At 35.7% G+C, this 19,148-nt stretch overlaps 3 protein-coding genes across 5 annotated transcripts in view; all 3 read left to right on the plus strand.

Moving 5' to 3' along the window:
* Positions 1-18,764, plus strand: part of LOC130612717 (EH domain-binding protein 1-like) — a 51,016-nt gene extending 32,252 nt beyond the window's left edge. The window contains exons 24-25 of one of the 2 annotated variants that reach the window (XM_057434067.1): positions 8-119; positions 17,858-18,764. In XM_057434067.1, the coding sequence (XP_057290050.1) occupies positions 8-119; positions 17,858-17,866 (121 nt within the window). In that variant the 3' untranslated portion in view covers positions 17,867-18,764. Of the gene's footprint in view, positions 1-7; positions 391-17,857 lie in introns of those variants that run through there. The other variant, XM_057434066.1, reaches the window with a different exon arrangement.
* On the plus strand, positions 3,863-5,327 carry LOC130612718 (arginine/serine-rich protein PNISR-like). The gene has a single exon (XM_057434068.1). The coding sequence runs from the start codon at positions 4,048-4,050 to the stop codon at positions 5,176-5,178; it is 1,131 nt and encodes a 376-aa protein (XP_057290051.1). The 5' UTR covers positions 3,863-4,047; the 3' UTR covers positions 5,179-5,327.
* Positions 6,383-17,851, plus strand: LOC130612719 (uncharacterized). 2 transcript variants are annotated; one of them, XR_008975527.1, is made up of 3 exons: positions 6,383-7,258; positions 7,572-15,118; positions 15,220-17,851. XR_008975527.1 is itself a non-coding variant. In XM_057434069.1 (2 exons), exons 1-2 carry the CDS (start codon positions 7,063-7,065, stop codon positions 8,255-8,257), a joined length of 882 nt encoding a protein of 293 aa, XP_057290052.1. In that variant the 5' UTR covers positions 6,383-7,062; the 3' UTR covers positions 8,258-17,851. The 2 variants fall into 2 exon arrangements, 1 of the variants encoding a protein (XP_057290052.1); XM_057434069.1 differs by having other exon boundaries at positions 7,572-17,851.
* Positions 18,765-19,148: the final 384 nt, after the last annotated feature.

A 19,148-nucleotide genomic window follows, 5' to 3' on the forward strand; every position in this document is an offset into this window, starting at 1 on the left:
TTTTTAGTGCAAAAGATGAAGAACATGTTCAAAGTGTGCTCTCGCAGCAAACATCGTTTTCACAAAAATCATCTACTATGGAGTCTATGGTGGGCTGGGTCAGAGGTTTTAAAACGAAAGTAAGTTGTCAGCGTTCTTCAGATAAATCAATAATTTACGCGGGTGTGGTCCTTTGAAAGTAGAGCAAATCTCAGGGACCTTTCCTTTTTTAAATAAAGTGATATCATTTCCGGCAAGTAACTTATATAATAAAAATAATTTTGTCTGATGAAATACAAATCATTTTCTTTTCTACCATGGTTGATCCTGGAGATTTAAATCTTATTTGTTGATGTAGACGATTCCCTCCAGAGTTCGTTATATGCAGATTGCCACATGCAAAATAGTTTTTCGTAAATTTTATCAACGAAAATTTCTGAGATAGTGGAAAATTTGTCCAGGGAAGGTAATTAAATAAATGTCTTTTTTACGCACTCGACTTTTTTAAAAAAAGGAAGACCTAACAGTTGGAAAGGCGCATGTTAATTTGCTGTCTAACCGTTTTCGAACATCGGGGAAAAACTGAAAAGTGAAATTTTCATTGTTGCTGTGCGTTTTTATGGATTTATAAAATACGTATGAAATGGTAACCTTAGATAAGATAATAAATCTTTTACGTGTTATCGTTGAAAATAGTTTCTTGAACTGTCAGCTCTCGTACAGCATGGCATAAAAAACAAAATATGTGCATGCGCAAAATATGTACAGAAGTGAAACAAAAAACGGCACACTCCCCCACAATATTGAGGAGTCAATATTTACAATATTCACATCAAAAATTTTCTTTTAAGCTCGCCAACGATAGCTGCTTCTCTACGCGAACGACTTTGCGTTATATTGTAATTGTTGTCAATTTGTTTGTCTACGTTTTTCTGAGGACTGTATTCGACGGGGTAAAGGCTACTGACACGTATTTTAAGGGAGGTTGAGTTGGGTAGTATAATTTCGGCCCCTCTTATCTTATTGTCCTTACTTTCCAAAATATTTAAAACTCCACAAGGATCGTGACAATTTCTCGTCTTTTATTAACACGATGTCGTCAAGTTTTACCTCCTGTCCTTGTGTCTTGTTATGGCGGTGTTGTACACGCAGTTTGGTGAGATATTCATGTCTCCAGCGCTCCCAGAAGTGGTTTAATAACTGGTCGATATGTTGATGTTGGGCGGTGACATCAATATACGCGAGTGATGTGTCATGAGGTGATAAAGATATGGACTCAAGACGACGTGCAAATAGTAGATGATTCGGCGTGAGACATTGTTGTAATTCCATAGGGTACACATAGGTTATCGGTCTGTTGTTCACTATTTGTTCTATCTGGAGCCAAACTGTCATCAATTCCTCGTAGTTTAATTTAGTATTGCGTAGTTGTTTTTGGAAATGCGACTTGACTGTTTTTATGAGTCTTTCGAAGAAGCCCCATACCATGGCACGAGTGGTAAGTTGAAATGCCACTTGATGTTGTGTTGAGTAGCACAATTCTGTGTGGACTGTACGATGAAGTTTCTTCCATTGTCGAATATTATGTCGTTTGGACAACCTCTACGACTTATAAAACGCTCTAAACTCCAAATGAATGAGTCAGCACCCATGTCAGATACCAAATCAAGCACTATTCCCCCACTAGCTGCACAAGTAAACAAAACAATCCACGCCTTAAACATACTTCTATCTACCCCGTACATGTTCCTGACAAATAAAGGACCACAATTATCAACCCCAATCACGGCGAATCGCCTACTATCATTCAACCGCAACTTTGTCAATGGTGGTCGTGCTGGGTACGAATACGGTTTTCCAAGGAATTTCCTGCACGTTACACAAGGTCGTAACATCTTTCTGACAAAACTACGCCCTTTACACATCCAGTACTCCTGTCTGATCTCGGTTAATGTTTGACTAACTCCTGCGTGTTTCACGATTGCATGTTTTTCTAGAACAATTAACTCTGCTAATTTATGTTTCTGATTTATACGGCGGGAAATCTCGCTTGATACGGTAGAGGTGCATTTTGTAGACGGCCTTGACAGCGATAAATGCCTTGATTATCTTTTTCGATATTTAATTGTTTTTTAATCGTTTTGAAATGCGCATCGCCAAACGTGCTTTGATTTTTCTTGACTCAGAGTTCTCTCGAGACATTCAACTCACTCACAGTTAAAGCTGGCGTTATATTTGTTTCTTTCTTTGTAGCCCTAGATTTTAGATTTTTTACGAAGCGTAGAACCTAAGCCGTGACGCGAATTAATCTGCTAAATCTACTGAAATCATCTATGTTCAAAACTTCACCGATTTGAACGTTAGGCACAATCGTAGTCATGACGAAAGTGTTCACCTTTAACTCACTTTCAGCAATGTCATTATTAAATTCTGTGGATTGTTTACACAATTGCGTTTTTGTCATTTTTAAGAACATAGGTCCCTCCCACCACAAGGGATTTTGGTTCAATACAGCAGGGACGACGTTGCTTGTAATTAAATTTGCGGGATTTTCAGACGTACGGCAATAATTCCAACACATCGTCCAAATCGCGACGTATTTAATTGACACGGTTTTTGCACGAATGTTTTGTATTCTTTTGCGAAAGATCGTATCCAGCTCAAGCATATTTGCGAGTCGGTCCAAAAATAAAAACTAGAGAAGCAATACTGCTCACATAACGCATTCTTAACTGATTTCATTAATCGAGACAAGAGTAGGTTGCCAAGCAATTCTAAACGTGGTATAGTAGTAGGTTTGATCGGCGAGACCCTCGATTTGGACGTGACTAACCATGTTTTGTATATCCCTGTTTTACTGCGTGCGCAAATATAAATAACTGCGCCATAGGCACGTTTGCTCGCATCACTGAAACCGTGTAATTCGTATTCCACGACAGGATCTGTATCGCATTGCACTATGTACGGACGCGGTATTTCGATCAAACACATTTTTTTCACGTTATCAATCAAGTTAATCCATTTCATCTTTAAATAGTCATTAATCTCACAGTCCCAGTCAATTTTTTGTTTGCAAATATCTTGAAAAAGAATTTTGAAACTAACAATGATAGGCTGTATTAATTCTAGTGGATCATAGAAGGTTGATAAAAGTGACATAATATAACGTTTAGTCGATTTATTCATTAAGCGAGTTCAACAAATTCACTCAAATCAAATTTAAAACTGTCAGTATTTTCATTCCACGTAATGCCGAGAACCTTTTCCTTTTTAACTTCGAAGTTTTGTTCAATTTCGTTAATTCTTTGTCGTAACTCCGGATAATTAGTTCGCCATTTGCGTAAGGCAAACATTCCCTCTAAAAACCTTGTTTTGAGTTTTTTAAAAAGTTCGAACGGTGTTTCCATACTATTCTCTCCACTTATACAATCGTCTACATAAAATGACTCGATTACCTTTTTTACAAACTCAGGGTCAATAACGGAAAATTGATTTGCATGCTTACGTATAGTTCCATTTAGCAAAAACGACGAGCTATTTACCCCAAAAACGGTTGGTTGAACCTTAAAGGCGTCGTCAAACCAAAGAAAGCGGAGATAATTTCGATCCTTTTCGGCGATACTTATTTGGAGAAAGGCTTTTTCGATATCGGCAGTTAGGGCAGTGTCAAACGATCGAAAACGGATAAGAACCTCAAAAAGTAAGGATGTTAACTGTGGCCCCTTGTGAAGACAATCGTTTAAACTCGGACCTAGGCGTGTTCCTTTTGACGAAGCATCGAATACTATGCGCACTTTAGTTGTTTTCTTGTCTTCTCTAATCACCGTGTGATGAGGCAGGTAGTGTATATCGCCTACGTTACCAATTTCAATAGCCCGTTCAATTATGCCGAAGTGCTCTTGTTCACGAAAAATATCATCGCACCTTTTTAATAACTCTGGGCTAGTTTTAAGCTTGGTAAAAATGTTTTTTAAACGTTTTTTAGCAGCTTTGAAATTATCACCTAAAACTGGATGCTTCGCTTTAAATGGCAATTCAACTTCATAGCGCCCTGCATCGTTCAATTTAATGTTCTCTAAAAAATCATTTTCTGGATGCTTTTCGTCTTCTAATATGCCCAGGGTTTCCAGATCCCAGAATCTCGACATTTTAAATCCAACCAAATCGCGATCTCTAGTTTCGACAAACACGACATGCGTAGGAGAACTACGATGGCCCAGAAGGCTCACATTATTCTATTCCAAAAATACTTCACGCAATTTCAAAAGTACTTCACGCAATTCCAAAAGTACTTCACGCAATTCCAAAATTACTTCACGCAATTCCAAAAGTACTTCACGCAAATCCAAAAGTACTTCACGCAATTCCAAAAGTACTTTACGCAATTCCAAAATTACTTCACGCAATTCGAAAAACAATTCGCGCAATTCCAAAAGTACTTCACGCAATTCCAAAAGTACTTCACTCAATTCCAAAATTACTTCACGCAATTCCAAAAGTACTTTACGCTATTCCAAAAGTACTTCACGCAAATCCAAAAGTACTTTACGCAATTCCAAAAGTACTTCACTCAATTCCAAAATTACTTCACGCAATTCCAAAAGTACTTTACGCAATTCCAAAAGTACTTTACGCAATTCCAAAAGTACTTCACGCAATTCCAAAAGTACTTCACGCAATTCCAAAAGTACTTCACGCAAATCCAAAATTACTTCACTCAATTCCAAAATTACTTCACGCAATTCCAAAAGTACTTTACGCTATTCCAAAAGTACTTCACGCAAATCCAAAAGTACTTTACGCAATTCCAAAAGTACTTCACTCAATTCCAAAATTACTTCACGCAATTCCAAAAGTACTTTACGCAATTCCAAAAGTACTTTACGCAATTCCAAAAGTACTTCACGCAATTCCAAAAGTACTTCACTCAATTCCAAAAGTACTTCACGCAAATCCAAAATTACTTCACGCAATTCCAAAAGTACTTTACGCAATTCCAAAATTACTTTACGCTATTCCAAAAGTACTTTACGCAATTCCAAAATTACTTTACGCAATTCCAAAAGTACTGGACGCAATTCCAAAAGTACTTTACGCAATTCCAAAAGTACTTTACGCAATTCCAAAAGTACTTTACGCAAATCCAAAAGTACTTCACGCAAATCCAAAATTACTTTACGCAATTCCAAAATTACTTGACGCAATTCCAAAAGTACTTCACGCAATTCCAAAATTACTTTACGCTATTCCAAAAGTACTTTACGCAATTCCAAAAGTACTTCACGCAATTCCAAAATTATTTTACGCAATTCCAAAAGTACTTTACGCAATTCCAAAAGTACTGGACGCAATTCCAAAAGTACTGGACGCAATTCCAAAAGTACTTTACGCAATTCCAAAAGTACTTCACGCAATTCCAAAATTACTTCACTCAATTCCAAAATTACTTGACGCAATTCCAAAAGTACTTCACGCAATTCCAAAATTACTTCACGCAATTCCAAAAGTACTTCACGCAATTCCAAAATTACTTTACGCAATTCCAAAAGTACTTCACTCAATTCCAAAAGTACTTGACGCAATTCCAAAAGTACTTCACGCAATTCCAAAAGTACTTCACGCAAATCCAAAAGTACTTCACGCAATTCCAAAAGTACTTCACGCAAATCCAAAATTACTTCACGCAATTCGAAAAACAATTCGCGCAATTCCAAAAGTACTTCACGCAATTCCAAAAACAATTCACACAATTCCAAAAAGACTTCACACAATTCAAAAAACAATTCACACAATTCGAAAAACAAATCATGCAATTCCAGTATTTTTCACGCGCAATTCAAAGTTTTACCAGCATGTCCGTAGATTACATGTCAAAAATTGATCTGGTCAGGAAAATACAAAGAAAAAAGGTAGCACAGTTGCGCACCAATAATGGCAGCAGAAGAAGCAGCAAATGTAAACATGATGGGAAGTACTATGAAGAACATGGTTCAAAAATGGTGAAGAAAGAGGTTGAAGCGCATATGAACAAAATTGAGGAAGAGAGACCATCGAGAACTAGTACTAACATTGGGAAGAGAAAACTGTCAGCCGGGGAAGATTCAACAAAAATGTACAACAAAAGTCGGAAAATTGAAAATAACCCAACAAAGAAGGAGACCCTGTCAACGAGTCATAACATAAGCAAGAGAAACGGTCCTGTTGCTACAAGGTTAAACAACCTTCTTACAAGAATAACCAAAAAGTCTGATACGTCATCCAATTCACGAAAAGACATTAAAATACAAGTGAGTGAAAATGATAATGATGGAGAAGTTGTGAAACCAGGTGGTGGTGGCTACGCTTCATCACATTCACTTCGGAAGAAGACCTTAAATTTCATTCTTTGTTGAATAAAGCTATTGATATACACTTTATTAATGGTATCAATCATTTTGGAGAATATAGTCATGATGTTGAAGCCACTATTCTTGATTCTGGAGAGATTGAAGTTAATCTCATGGAAAACATACATCAGTATATGAAAGACAGAGGACGTTTCCCTTTAGGCACATGGTTTTATTTTTAAACAAAATCAGCACCGCAATTTCAAGAGTTTTCTCCAGTTACTTTATCTGACTCAAGTTTCTCTGATTGTGACCTTGAGTCTCAAACTGCTCTCGCACCTATACAACCTCTTTGCTTTTTGTGCCAGCAAGATAAAGAATCCAACAGTCTTTAGAAACATATGCTGCGAAAAATAGCAACCACCACTTCGACTCAATCAAGTTCCCTGGTTACACCTGATGAAGTACCACTCCAAAGTTTAAATGAGACTCGCCAGCAACGTATCTCAGCACTGTCCCCTGCTGTTAATAGAACAACTAATCAGTCACTAACAGATCGAATAAGATCTCTTGCTTCTTCAATGGAAGATGGTCCTATTGTTACTTTCAAAATACGTAGAAGAAATCTACTTGCAGATGTTTTGCAGAAGTTTAAAGTATTGTTTGGAGAAAAAAAGATTATTGCAAAATTAAAGTTGAATTCATCAGTTTTTCTAAAACTAAGTCTAGTGTTGACATTAGTGCCTTAGCTCGAGAAATGTTTTTATTATTGTTCAACAGTGCTCCTGGGAAATTTTTGCAAGGCCCGATCAACAGACATACTTTTCCGCATGATTTAGCAAGGTTGGAAGCATCTGATTTCTATGCATTTGGTCAAAGTGTTGTTTTGGCATTGTTACATAATTGTGAAGCTCCTCATCAGCTATGTGATGGCGTGGTGTCATACATACTAGGTATTAACCTTTTTGAATACTGTAGTAGTTGATATGATGTTTTTTATATACACTATTTTCATATTATTGGGTTTACATTTTATATATCACTTTTATCTGAGGGTATAAAAGTATGCATATAAAAGTATCTGATTCAGTTCCTTATGCTTTCTTAGCTTTAAAAAAAGGCTTATCCACATGCACGAATAATCATTTCATAATGAACATATTCCTTTTATGACGCACAGATTGTTATATGGTATTGTTAAATCAACTGTATGTTTACATCATTTGTATTTAGTTTCTTACGAAGTACCACTTTTTCATTTTCTAGGGATTTCAGGATGTAGATGTAAAATTGAAGATGTTCCTGACATTGAAATGAGGGAAAAACTGGAAGAAATTGAGGCATCCACTGATGAGCACCAATTTGCATCTATTTTGAATAATTTTCCACAACGATGCGAATGTGGCTATTTGACATATAAGCCCAAATTTACTGAAAAAGCAGAGCTTGTGCAGAAAATTTCACACCATTGTATTATATCTGCAAATATAGAGGAAATCCAACAATTCAGTCGTGGTTTAGCCACAGCAGGCATGCTGCTAATGATGAAGGAGAACACAACTGAAGCCAAAAAGCTTTTAATGTATGATGAAAATTTAGCTGATGTCGAAAAAGTGAAGAAATTATTCGAACCACATTTTTCTAACAATACAGTTGATGCTGCACTGGAAGAAGACATCGTGTTCAATCTTTACAACTTTCTAAAAGAAATAGCACATGGAAAAGTTAAAAGTGTTGATGCTTTCACCTTGACTCTTGTGGAAGATGGGTGTACAGACGAGAGTAAGAAAGTAAAGAAAGATGTGAAAATCTCTGATGTCATTCAGTTCTTTACGGGCTACAGATATTACAACACACTGTCAAAGAAAATCGATGTGCATTTCAAGCATGGTCAGAAAGGACGCATCGTTGTCAACACATGTAATTATTTGGCATTTTTTTCCTGTGAGTGAGATGTACACAGGTAAAAACTTCACAAACAACATAGTTTCGGATATAATTAATTCTTCTGGATTTGGACATGTTTAAGCTTTACTCAGTTATTCAGAGACAGTATGATTATTACATTTCTTTTTCTATTTATGACCTTTAGCCAGATATAAGGTAAACGTTGATTATGTTTTTATGATTTTAATATGCCCTTTACGCATGTTTGTTGCAGTCTTGTTGGTTCATATTTTGTTAATATGCTAATGATGATAATAGGGGTATTTTGTTTACTTTTTTTAGGAAAAACTTATTCGTCGTGGAATTAAAAAGGCGACATATTGAAATGCTAAAAAGGGACAAGTACGATACGCAGTTGTTCGTTTTAAGTAAATATATTCAGTTATATTCAGTTAGCTACATCTACTGTTCGATAGCCTCTATCAATATAGCATATACTTCTACTGCCTCATTTATTTCTGTTGGGTTTTCAGTTGCCCTTCCTTTTGAACCGAGCACGATATCCGCAAATTCTTTGAATTCCTCTGAGTAATTCTCGTTTGTGTCTTTAGTGATACTTTCGAACAAATCAATTTCTCCTTGATCAACATTTTTCGCATAATGAATCAGGGCGACCACGCGGGAGAGTAGACGAATTGCTTGGGGCTAGAATATGCTGATTCCATCTGATAGTCAGCTCATAAAGTTCACGTCTGACAATAATCATGAAACAGAATCTTATGCAATCAGCGATAACAAGATTTGTAGCGTCAAGAACACAGTTAATTCTTTGAAAAAGTTTCTCCAACAACTAGGTCTGTCCTTTGCAAGTTGTGACCAGAAACTTTCGATTTTTTGGTTCGCCGGTGATGTTCTAACAATGAAACTATTAACGCCTGAGGGTGCGTCGTTATCTCCCGATCTTAAAGCGATATGCATGGCTTCGATAATTCGTCACTTATTCTGGTGGGTACGACTTTCAGTTGTTTGACTGCTTGCAGGTAATATTGTGCAATAACTACCGATTGTTTATTTGTCTTCCCTACTTCAAGCCATATTAATCTCCGCGAAAACCCATCTATACAGCCGTGTACGCAAAAACCATACGGTTTCAACTTGTCATAGCCATCGATGTGCCACATGAAGTTTGGTCCTGGGACACTATATGTGCGACGGCGTAATCTTTTCTTTTTTCGTGCCTGGACTCCTTCAGGATCAAGATCTCTGACAATCTCCATCACAGATTGACGGGTAACAGGGATGCCTCGCGATCTTTCAATCCGCCAGATCTTTCTATATCCTAACAAACGGAAAGTAATTTCCGTTTTATCATATGGTAATTTTGAACATCAATACACCTTTCCCGGATTTATATTTTGTAAAATATTGCGTGCATGAAAACGAGGCAAATCTTGGTAAACATTATTCGCGTTCATATAAACATGGAGGAAGACAATACTATGAGAGATATTTTCCTTAAAATAATTGAGGAAAATATAGATTTAGTCTTCGATGAAACTGAAGAAAAAGCGTAAGGGAAAACATGGAGGGGATGCCACCGTTCACGATAAAAGAAATTGAAATACATCGACAAAATAGTGGTAAACAGCACGGTGTGGCAATTATTAAAACTTTGGAGCGTGGCAGAAAGTTTAGGGATGAACTATACATATCTGCTGATAGCATTTTCACATCAACAACTACATTTGCTCCAAGTAAAAACAGAATTTTTTTAAAGACTTAGTTATGGTCAGCCCTGTAAAAAGTAATGCTGACAAAAATCCATCTAACGTTATATGATCCTAGAATTAATGATAGTTTGTGTAACATAAATCCAAGAATATTAAAACTGCAAGAAGATATGCTTATGGTTGACAAACGGGTTGGTTTTGCTCATTGTATTGACAGCACACGAAAAAGAAAAAACGACATTAAATATGCGAACTTTCTTGTTCGATCTACATTGTCACACCAACTACTACCGTTAGAACATACCATCAAGATTGTTACTAACATTAATATATCAAATACTTCAAATAAATCAAAACATAACGAAACACAACCCTATGAGTTTATTGATGTAAATCCTGTATTAATCCCAAAAGATTGGGGTAAATTAAATCAACATTACACACACACCTAGCTGTTCAGTAAAGTCGTTTATAGTATCATCAATTAGTTTTTCTTTTAACATTGAATTCCTCAGTTTTGATAGTTTCTAATTCATCAGGAGTGAAAAACCAGGTTGTTCTTCAGTGATCTCAGCAGAATCAGATGAAGAACTTTCATATGTGCTTTCAGAATCTGTTTCGACTACTACAGGAAGTGCTCTTTTTTCGGACTTTTCCTTTTTTGTGTTGTATTATTTTGTTTGAACGTAAATATATATGGCACAAAGCCATTGATTAATGTTTTCCGTTCACAACCAAAACCTAGTTTTACGCAGTATACTTCAAAGTGGACTTCGCATACTTTTGTGTTCTTGTTTACTGTGAACACATCACACCTCCCCTTCTACGATATCTTGAAATGATGCTTACCCATTGTTTTCTCAAACTTGGATCCGATGGAAATGAAAACATTCCAATACCTGTTTAACTCTGGGTTTATTAAGAGTAGAACTTTTGCATAACAGTACGCAACAAGAGTTTCCAGGTCGAGAGGTTGATATACCTGGATAGATTAAATTATGATAAATTTCTTGCTGACCTTTCTGATTGCTACTCGCCATCACAAATGCATATTCTTCTTTTACAAGACAAGTATGTTTTTAAATACATTATAAGTGGTTTCGTTAAGAAAAACCTGCAATCCTTTAGAAAAATGCACAATAAAAGATCATTCACAACGCATAAAAGTATCACACTCACCAGCTGTATTTTTAGTGTTTACAAAGTTTACTAGGAAGTGCCTCGTTTTCATGCCGATGATGTAATCGATAATTTAAATTCGGGAAAGGTGTATTTCTAAAGTTAAAATTGACCACTATGTGGTGAATGAAGCATTAGCATTAAAAATAAATTACCTAACGCTTGTCCACTTTCACATAGTTCTTCAGAAATAAGGCTGTAGAGTTCTTGTTTGTTTTTATTGTCACCAGCTTTTCTTCTCAAACCAAGTTTCAACAGATCACGTTTTAGTGTGGACAAACTGATATTTATACCATGATGCATGGAAAGAAATGACAAAATTTCGATGTTTGTGTTACCTTCTGCTTGCTTCCCGCTTTTTTATCAACATAATTATGCTCATTGTTATATTGTGTAAAGTAAAGACTGTCATTGGTATACTCCTGACCAGAAGACAGTTTGCAAAATATGTTTGAAATTGCGTGAAGTATTTTTGGAATAGAACAATGTGAGCCTTCTGAGCCATCGTAGAGAACTATTAACCAAGTTTACGTTTTGATTATTAGAAGATTTGCAAAAAATCCATCTAACGTTATATGATCCTAGAATTAATGATAGTTTGTGTAACATAAATCCAAGAATATGAAAACTGCAAGAAGATATGCTTATGGTTGACAAACGGGTTGGTTTTGCTCATTATATTGACAGTACACCGACCCATGCAATATCCAACCTACTTTCGACTCTAACGCAACCGGTCCACTTCCATCTCCTCTTAAAACTTTTCCAGTCAAAGTCCACCAATAAAAATTTGAGCCAACGAGCAAATCAACAGCGAGATCACCCGCCCCCGTATCGGCAAGGCTTAAATTTTTAATTTGGCCATAGTTCTGTTTTGCGACTTTAATTGGTTGATCAGACAATAGTAAACAAATAGTTGGAACACAATGGGCATGCACTAATATTTTTTCGTCACTGTGCAAACCTTTCATAAAGAATTCAACGCTTTCTACTTTTGACGCAACTGACTCATTATTTCCGAATGTAGCAACTGTTAGATTTTCAACGCTTTTTGTGGAAAAGTTTAAAACAACTCTTATTCGCTTTGAGATATACAATTTTTGACTACCGGCATCGAACAAAACCCGCACGTTGGCCTGGTTTCCACTTGCACCTATTATCAATACTTGAGCAGTTTGTAACAATACTGAATCGTTCGACCTTACGTGTAAATTTGTCAAATTAGCAGGTTGGTCTCGCTCATCACAAATCGCAGAATTGTGTTTTCCTCTACAGTAAAAACAATTTTTGTGCTGACGCAATGCCTTTGAATGTGGCCTGATTTCAGACATAAAAAACATCGTTTCAATTTGAACACGTGATCTTTACGGATCTCGCATTTATCTGAAAAATGGGAGCCTTTACAAAACAGACACTTGATTTGCGAACGCGATTCAGATTTCGAAAATAGCGCGGATGTAGTAAAAAGGCGATCGTCTCCTTCCTCTAAATGGGGTATCTCGCATGATTCTCTTGTCATGATTTCTTCCCCTAAGATTTTGAGGAGCCTAGTTAAATCCCACCCTTCTCCCTTTATAACCCTGCTTATCAGTAGCCTTACATTGTTCGGAAGCCTATTTATTCTAATAGGTGAAAGTAATGCACCATAGTTCTTGCTATCAATACCCAGACTAAATAAACTTCTTACGTGAGATTCGATCGTGTCATAAAACTTACGCAAGTCACTTAAATTTTCGTCCACATCTGGTGGCAACTTTAACAGTTCGTGCATGTGCACTGATATGATTTGCTGTATATTTCCGTAACGCTCCTTCAAAAGTTCCACAGCTTTGGCATAATTTTCGTTTGTTAAACTTAAAGCTTACCTCCCACTTCAAAAACAGTTCATCTTATTCTGTTTATACTATGTTGAGAATTTGTAATATAACATTTATTAAGTAAAATTCGAAATAATAAAGCTAATATAAAGTCACATTTTCTTGTGTTTACAGGATGCTTCTTCAGAAAGCCGCCATTTTGTATTTTTTTTTTCGGATTAAACCCAGTTTTAACGTCATTTCCGGATGACAAAAAAGTGGCCCCTGAACAAGTTGCCGTAAAACGATAACTTAGAGAAAAAGAAGAAGAGTAAATTATTGCAACTAAGATTAATTTTGTTAATAATTATAAATGTGTTTTTGTGCTATGGCTTTTTGCAATAAGAATAATAGAAGTAGCGCTGGAAAGCATTCCTTTGCCAGTCTTCCAACAGGTAAGAAACAACGAGCTGCGTGTACTCATTAACAGAGTCGATACGCTTTCAAAGTCGAGTTTTAATCACTAGAATGTTTTGATCAACGCTGGCAAAAAAGCTTTGGCAATTCTAAATCTCTGTCCACTTGTCTTTGCATCAGGCCATGTGCAAATTCTGGTATATGTGCTATTATATTGTGGTACACTGTAGGGATTTACGGGTTTTTATTTTGTCCTACGCGCGTTGTTGTTTCTTTCTTTCTTTTTTTCTTATAATAATCTATTTTAATTTATTTTTCGTGTCGCGATTCATTCTCATATCAAAGAACGCTATAGGCCCTGGAATCGAGATTGCTTGAATTGATACTATAATAAGCCAAGGGGTTTTGTTTAAGCTTGCACCTGTCTTTTCTATGTTTACTTCCGCATAGTCGTGATTATTAACGCTGCCAATAGTCTAGCCATAGAATGAAGTTTTCTACTAATCTTCTAAATTAGAAACTCTTAGGGAACGCGGCGCAGCATTTAATTTCTTTTGGGGGGAGGGGGTAAGATAGGCTACAAAAGAGTAAAATAAAATGTCGCCCGCCATGGTTTGCTCTGATAACCCTAAATAGCTTCTTTTTTACTTTAAAATATACATCCCGGCGTTGCGACCTGTCTCTGTGGGCATTTCTGTAAGTCTCTACACAAGTCGGAAAGAGCCAATCTCATTCTCAGGGCACCGGAATAGCTAAAAAGGCCTATTCACTACTAAGCTATTGCTTCCACTTCCATTATCATCCTCATAACAGCTTTCCCAGCTAGAATCTGATTCACTGCCAGGTGTTGTAGACTTTTTACTGGCCGAAACTTCAAAACTAAGAAAGCCCACAACTTTTTTTCGGAAACTCAGTTTTAAAAAGACAAGTAAAAAACAAGTGTTTACTTGTCTTCAGTACCTGTTACAAACTCATCTTCAGTACCCGTTACAAATGTTGAAAAACAAAACAACAACTGCTTTGTATATATAAAACCGCTTTGTATATATAAAAACCTGGCCACGTCAGAGTCAGCGAAATTATCATCCAGGAGTTGACGTCACAAGCCCTCCCGCGAAGACATTTATTTACAATCGGGGCACAAGATGGCGACTAGCACGAAGCTTCTTCTCCAGCTAATATTTTACAACTTTAACGACGAATATCTTCCGAACAAATCTGAATAAGTATAAAAGAAATTTTTTTTCGTAATTAGTACAATATTTTGAGTTGATTTTCGATTACTTTTTTTAAAGTGGGAGGTAAGCTGTAATCCTTCTATAGTCTTATAAGCATTTCCATCAAGGTATATTCGTAGGTAGCACAGTTACTCGAAAAACCCTGGTTGGGAAGAGCGGCACTTTAAAGGGCGTATCCTTTTGTTGCGGTTCTCAAACTATCACGCGACAGTATCGGTGCACACAAAATTATATAATGGTAGCGAAATTGTAAACATACTTGTAAACTTGCTATTTTCTGAGAATTTTATTGTCTTTTTAAGAATTAAATGAACATGTTTCCAAGAATTTTATGATGCCTGGGGCAAATTGTTGTATGGTTGGTTGTGGGAGTAGTAGAAGGCTCGGAGAAATAGGCATATTTAAGGTGCCAAAAGCAATTAATGAGAATTATAAGAAGTGGAGGGAGGATTGGCTTAATGTGGTTATGAAGTCGAGAGTTGTGGATCAATTATTTAAAAAACAAATAGAGAATGGCACAGTGAAAACATGCGACAAGCATTTTAAAAGTGAATATATTGATATCTGTAAGTTTCACTTTAAAGAGTTTTATAAAACAATTTGCTAGCTAGCTTAGCTAGCTAATAACCATTCCATGAATATATACTAAATTTTCCTCACTTTTTAGTTCCATCAGAAAAGGGGCCTGCTAAGAAACGGTTAATTTTTGAAGGTTTACTTGAGCTTAACTTGCCGAAGAAAAGCTGTGAAGTTCAATCAACTGATAAAAGAGAGCCTCCAGCTGAAAGACTTCTAACAACTGCAAAAAAAGTTACTAGTAACGATTATTACTACGAATCATATCAACAGTTATGTGATATACTTGTAAAGTTGAAAACTTTAGCTCGTTGGAAAATTGATATTGATATCTATAAAACTGTTATGAAAATATGCCCAGTTTGTTATCCCGAAGTTTGAGGTTCAAATTGATGGTAGTATGGGATCTTCTATAGCTGTGTTGGTTTTTACCAGAGCATCATCAAATTTATAAAGATAACAAAAGATGCATTCGCAATGTTAATATTTTAGATTTAGCGAACCATGTTGAAAAGGCTAAAATTTGCATTGGAGTACCTGATAATTCAGGTGGACTGTTGTCCCATGCAATTCCAATATTTACCGACCCACATATTGATGACATACCATATAAATGCAAACAGTTTAACCGCACTCTTGATTGCTTTTTGTTGTGTGCAAGTGATGTATGTTGTACATGTTCAAATTTTATCAAAGCACAGGAAAAATCTGCACAGGCTAAAAGTAGGAGGTTAGCTGAACCTGCAAAAGACAAAGCACCAGTTTCTTTTACATCACCACTGAGACTGAAGTTGAAACTTCAAAATCAGCGATTGAGATGTCAACAGTTAGAAAGTCAAATTAAGGACATGCAGTCTTCTCTTAAAAAAGCTAGTGTTTATGTCAATCAAGATATGAGTGATGGTTTTATTAACATATTTAGTGGAGCCACTCCAGACCAAATGACCCCATTTATGAATCTATTTTTAATCTTAATGTCCGGGAATTTGAGTACAATGACAGTGGAAATACAAAAGGACGTTATGACCATACTAAAAATTGGGTTAATGTTACAAATAAAAAATTACAGAAGGGATAGTTATATTATTATATATGTGCAGAATTTTTAGTCAATTTCTAACCCATATTTTCGTTTTGTTTAGAGCACGACTGCTTGATACCTTTTCGCAAGCCTTTAGATTTTGAAGTAAATTGTTCTTTTTTTTATATTCTTCAAGCAACTGTTTCGCTTTTGAATATGATCGTGCTCTAACATAGAGTGATATAATACTAAACAGTGTGTCCTTTGCTACGTCATTATCAATTTCAGCCTCACTGCTGTTTAAAAGAGTTTCGAAAGAGGTTATTATGGTGGAATTTGCTAATGCTTCTTTTAAAATTTGTTCTATATCTGTATTTTTAATTCCAGCACTTGATGTGTGAGTTCTAAAATAAGTCTCTACAACAGTCAGGATATCTTCAGCTGGTGGTGAAATTTTCCACAATCCTCCTCGATTTATTTTATCAAAATAAGACTCAACACTATTATTTTGGTTACATCGTCCTGCTAAAAGGAATGATATTGCCATTTGACTATTTTTGGTGTTCCAAGTGATGGAGTTTTTGATTTTTTATACAGCTTTTTAAACACGTATCCGCCAATGTATATAAGACCATGAGGCTCATTCTGGGAAAGTACAAATGGTGTTTCAATAATGGAATTGGCAGCATTATTATTGTTTAACTTCTTTCTCTGTGCGATTAATTTATCTACAAGTTTTGTCAAAACTAAGGTTGATGCATCACGGCTTAGTCTTTTAAAATACATTGGTGCTTTTATAACAATCTCAGAGTACATATTGCTGTATAATTTTTCCATATTACCAGTTTTGTTAAACTTTTTAAATGTTGGAGATACCATAGTATGTAAGTCACTATTTACACTATCATTGTTTATTGTAAAAAAATTTAATTCGGTTTTAATCGATGGGGGATAACACATGTTATCAGAAGCAGTGGTTTTAGTTCTTGTAACAAGTGCAATAAAATATCCTGGCTCAAATTGTTGTCTTCTACTTCAACTGTCGTACTTTTATTGTGACTGGTCGTTCTATGTCTCTTTATTCCACCTTTACTTTTGCATTTCTTGAGACAATCTGGACATGAAAATACTCCAGCTTCAAGGTAGTTAAACTACTCCATATCGCTTAAATTTGATCGATTACTTCGACTTAGTGAATAACTCTGTTGTAAGTTTCTTTAAAGTTTTAGTTGTATTTTCTTCTTCGTAACTTCGTTCGACATGATAAATAGATTACGTTTCAAAAACAACGTATAAACCACAAATAACAACTAACGATAGTTTTCGACGATAACCAGAAATCGATCTGGCTCAGTGGACCATGAATTGGTAACCTTAGATAAGATAATAAATCTTTTACGTGTTATCGTTGAAAATAGTTTCTTGAACTGTCAGCTCTTGTACAGCATGGCATAAAAAACAAAATATGCGCATGCGCAAAATATATACAGAAGTGAAACAAAACTAACACATAAAACGGCAAAACGTACATGCATAAAATGTGTGTAAAAAAAGATGGAACATGCAAACGCTTGTAAATCTCTCAAAATGGTAGCTTAGCTGCGCAAGATAAATAAATTAAAAAATTACGCCAACGTTTGTTTTATTATGTTTGTATTTTTGTTTGTTTGTTTTTCCAAACCTTAAAAACAACACCTTTTTAATATAGTTTTGGTAGCAGTATCTTCCAGTTAATATGCTGTTAATATAACACCTCGTTTTGGTAACGATAAACAGAGTTCATCAATGAACACACTCTGGACAGAAATCATTTGGAAATCAAAGAAATAAACTTTACAGCGGTATGCTTATAACGTACGACCACACTGTTGATATTGTTGTCCTTTACATAATTTATTTTGCTAATTGTTACGTTGGGTGCGAACCATGGGCATGCATACCGAAGTAATCGTGCGCTTATAAAAACATGAAACATTTAAAGTAGATGCAAAAAGTGTGTAGTACTGTTGGTGGAATGTGTTTTTTAAAGATTTTTATTTTTATCGTTTATATTTTGCGAATTTCTTTAGTTGCGTTTTGTATATATCACAGCGGATATAGGCTGATTTTGGCTAAACGTTTATAAAGCATGCATGGTAACAACTTGCTCAATTAACGCCTCCTCAGTCGTCATCCTTACTTCCGCAAGGGACACGATTAAGAAAATTAAGGGGAACTGGGTTCTAAGGTCGTGAAAAGTTTCACGTGTAAAAGCATGTTCGCAAAGCTCTAACCTAAAAAAACCTTTTCATGTGTAAGTTTTCCTGTCATGTTGTGATGCGTACGCAACGTCATATCGTGTGTAGATATTATAGAAGATGAAATATCGAATTATATGAATTTATTGTGTTTATGTAGATACATTATAAATACAAGGATAATATTCCAATCACGTGATCTACCAGTAATATAGGTCCGTGTTTAATGTTTGCTAGAATGAAACAACGCGAACTGAAAATTATAATTTCCGCTTTTGCTATCGGTTTTTTGTTGCTGTGAGGACGTATGACGTGCTGGTAGCTCACGTGCTGATAATAAATTAAAGCGAAAATAAAAAATTAAAAGCACTCTTGTTCTATTCACGTTTTATCTCTATAAATATAGCCGTCGTCTGTCTGTTTGTGCGTCAAAATGGTACCGTAAGTAGCGAGATAAATATAAATATTCTCTCTGTCCGCAAGAAAAACGTCGTGCTACATACACGTGTAATTTAGAGACAGGCGACTCGTGGATTTTTTCACGGGTTAGCAACTTTAAGGTTTTTTGAAGACCATTCCTGATTGATTGATTGATTGATTGATTGATTGATTGATTGATTGATTGATTGTATTACGACATCATAATGCTTTCCATACATCTCTCTGGATTACCACAGAATAATGTGACGCTGATACAAAGTAGACGGAAGAGCATATAACTAAACTATTTACCCAAAAATGCCTGTTCTAGAAAAGATCCGA

This window comes from Hydractinia symbiolongicarpus, chromosome 10 (assembly GCF_029227915.1).
Source record: "Hydractinia symbiolongicarpus strain clone_291-10 chromosome 10, HSymV2.1, whole genome shotgun sequence".
Classification (NCBI taxonomy): Eukaryota; Metazoa; Cnidaria; class Hydrozoa; order Anthoathecata; family Hydractiniidae; genus Hydractinia; species Hydractinia symbiolongicarpus.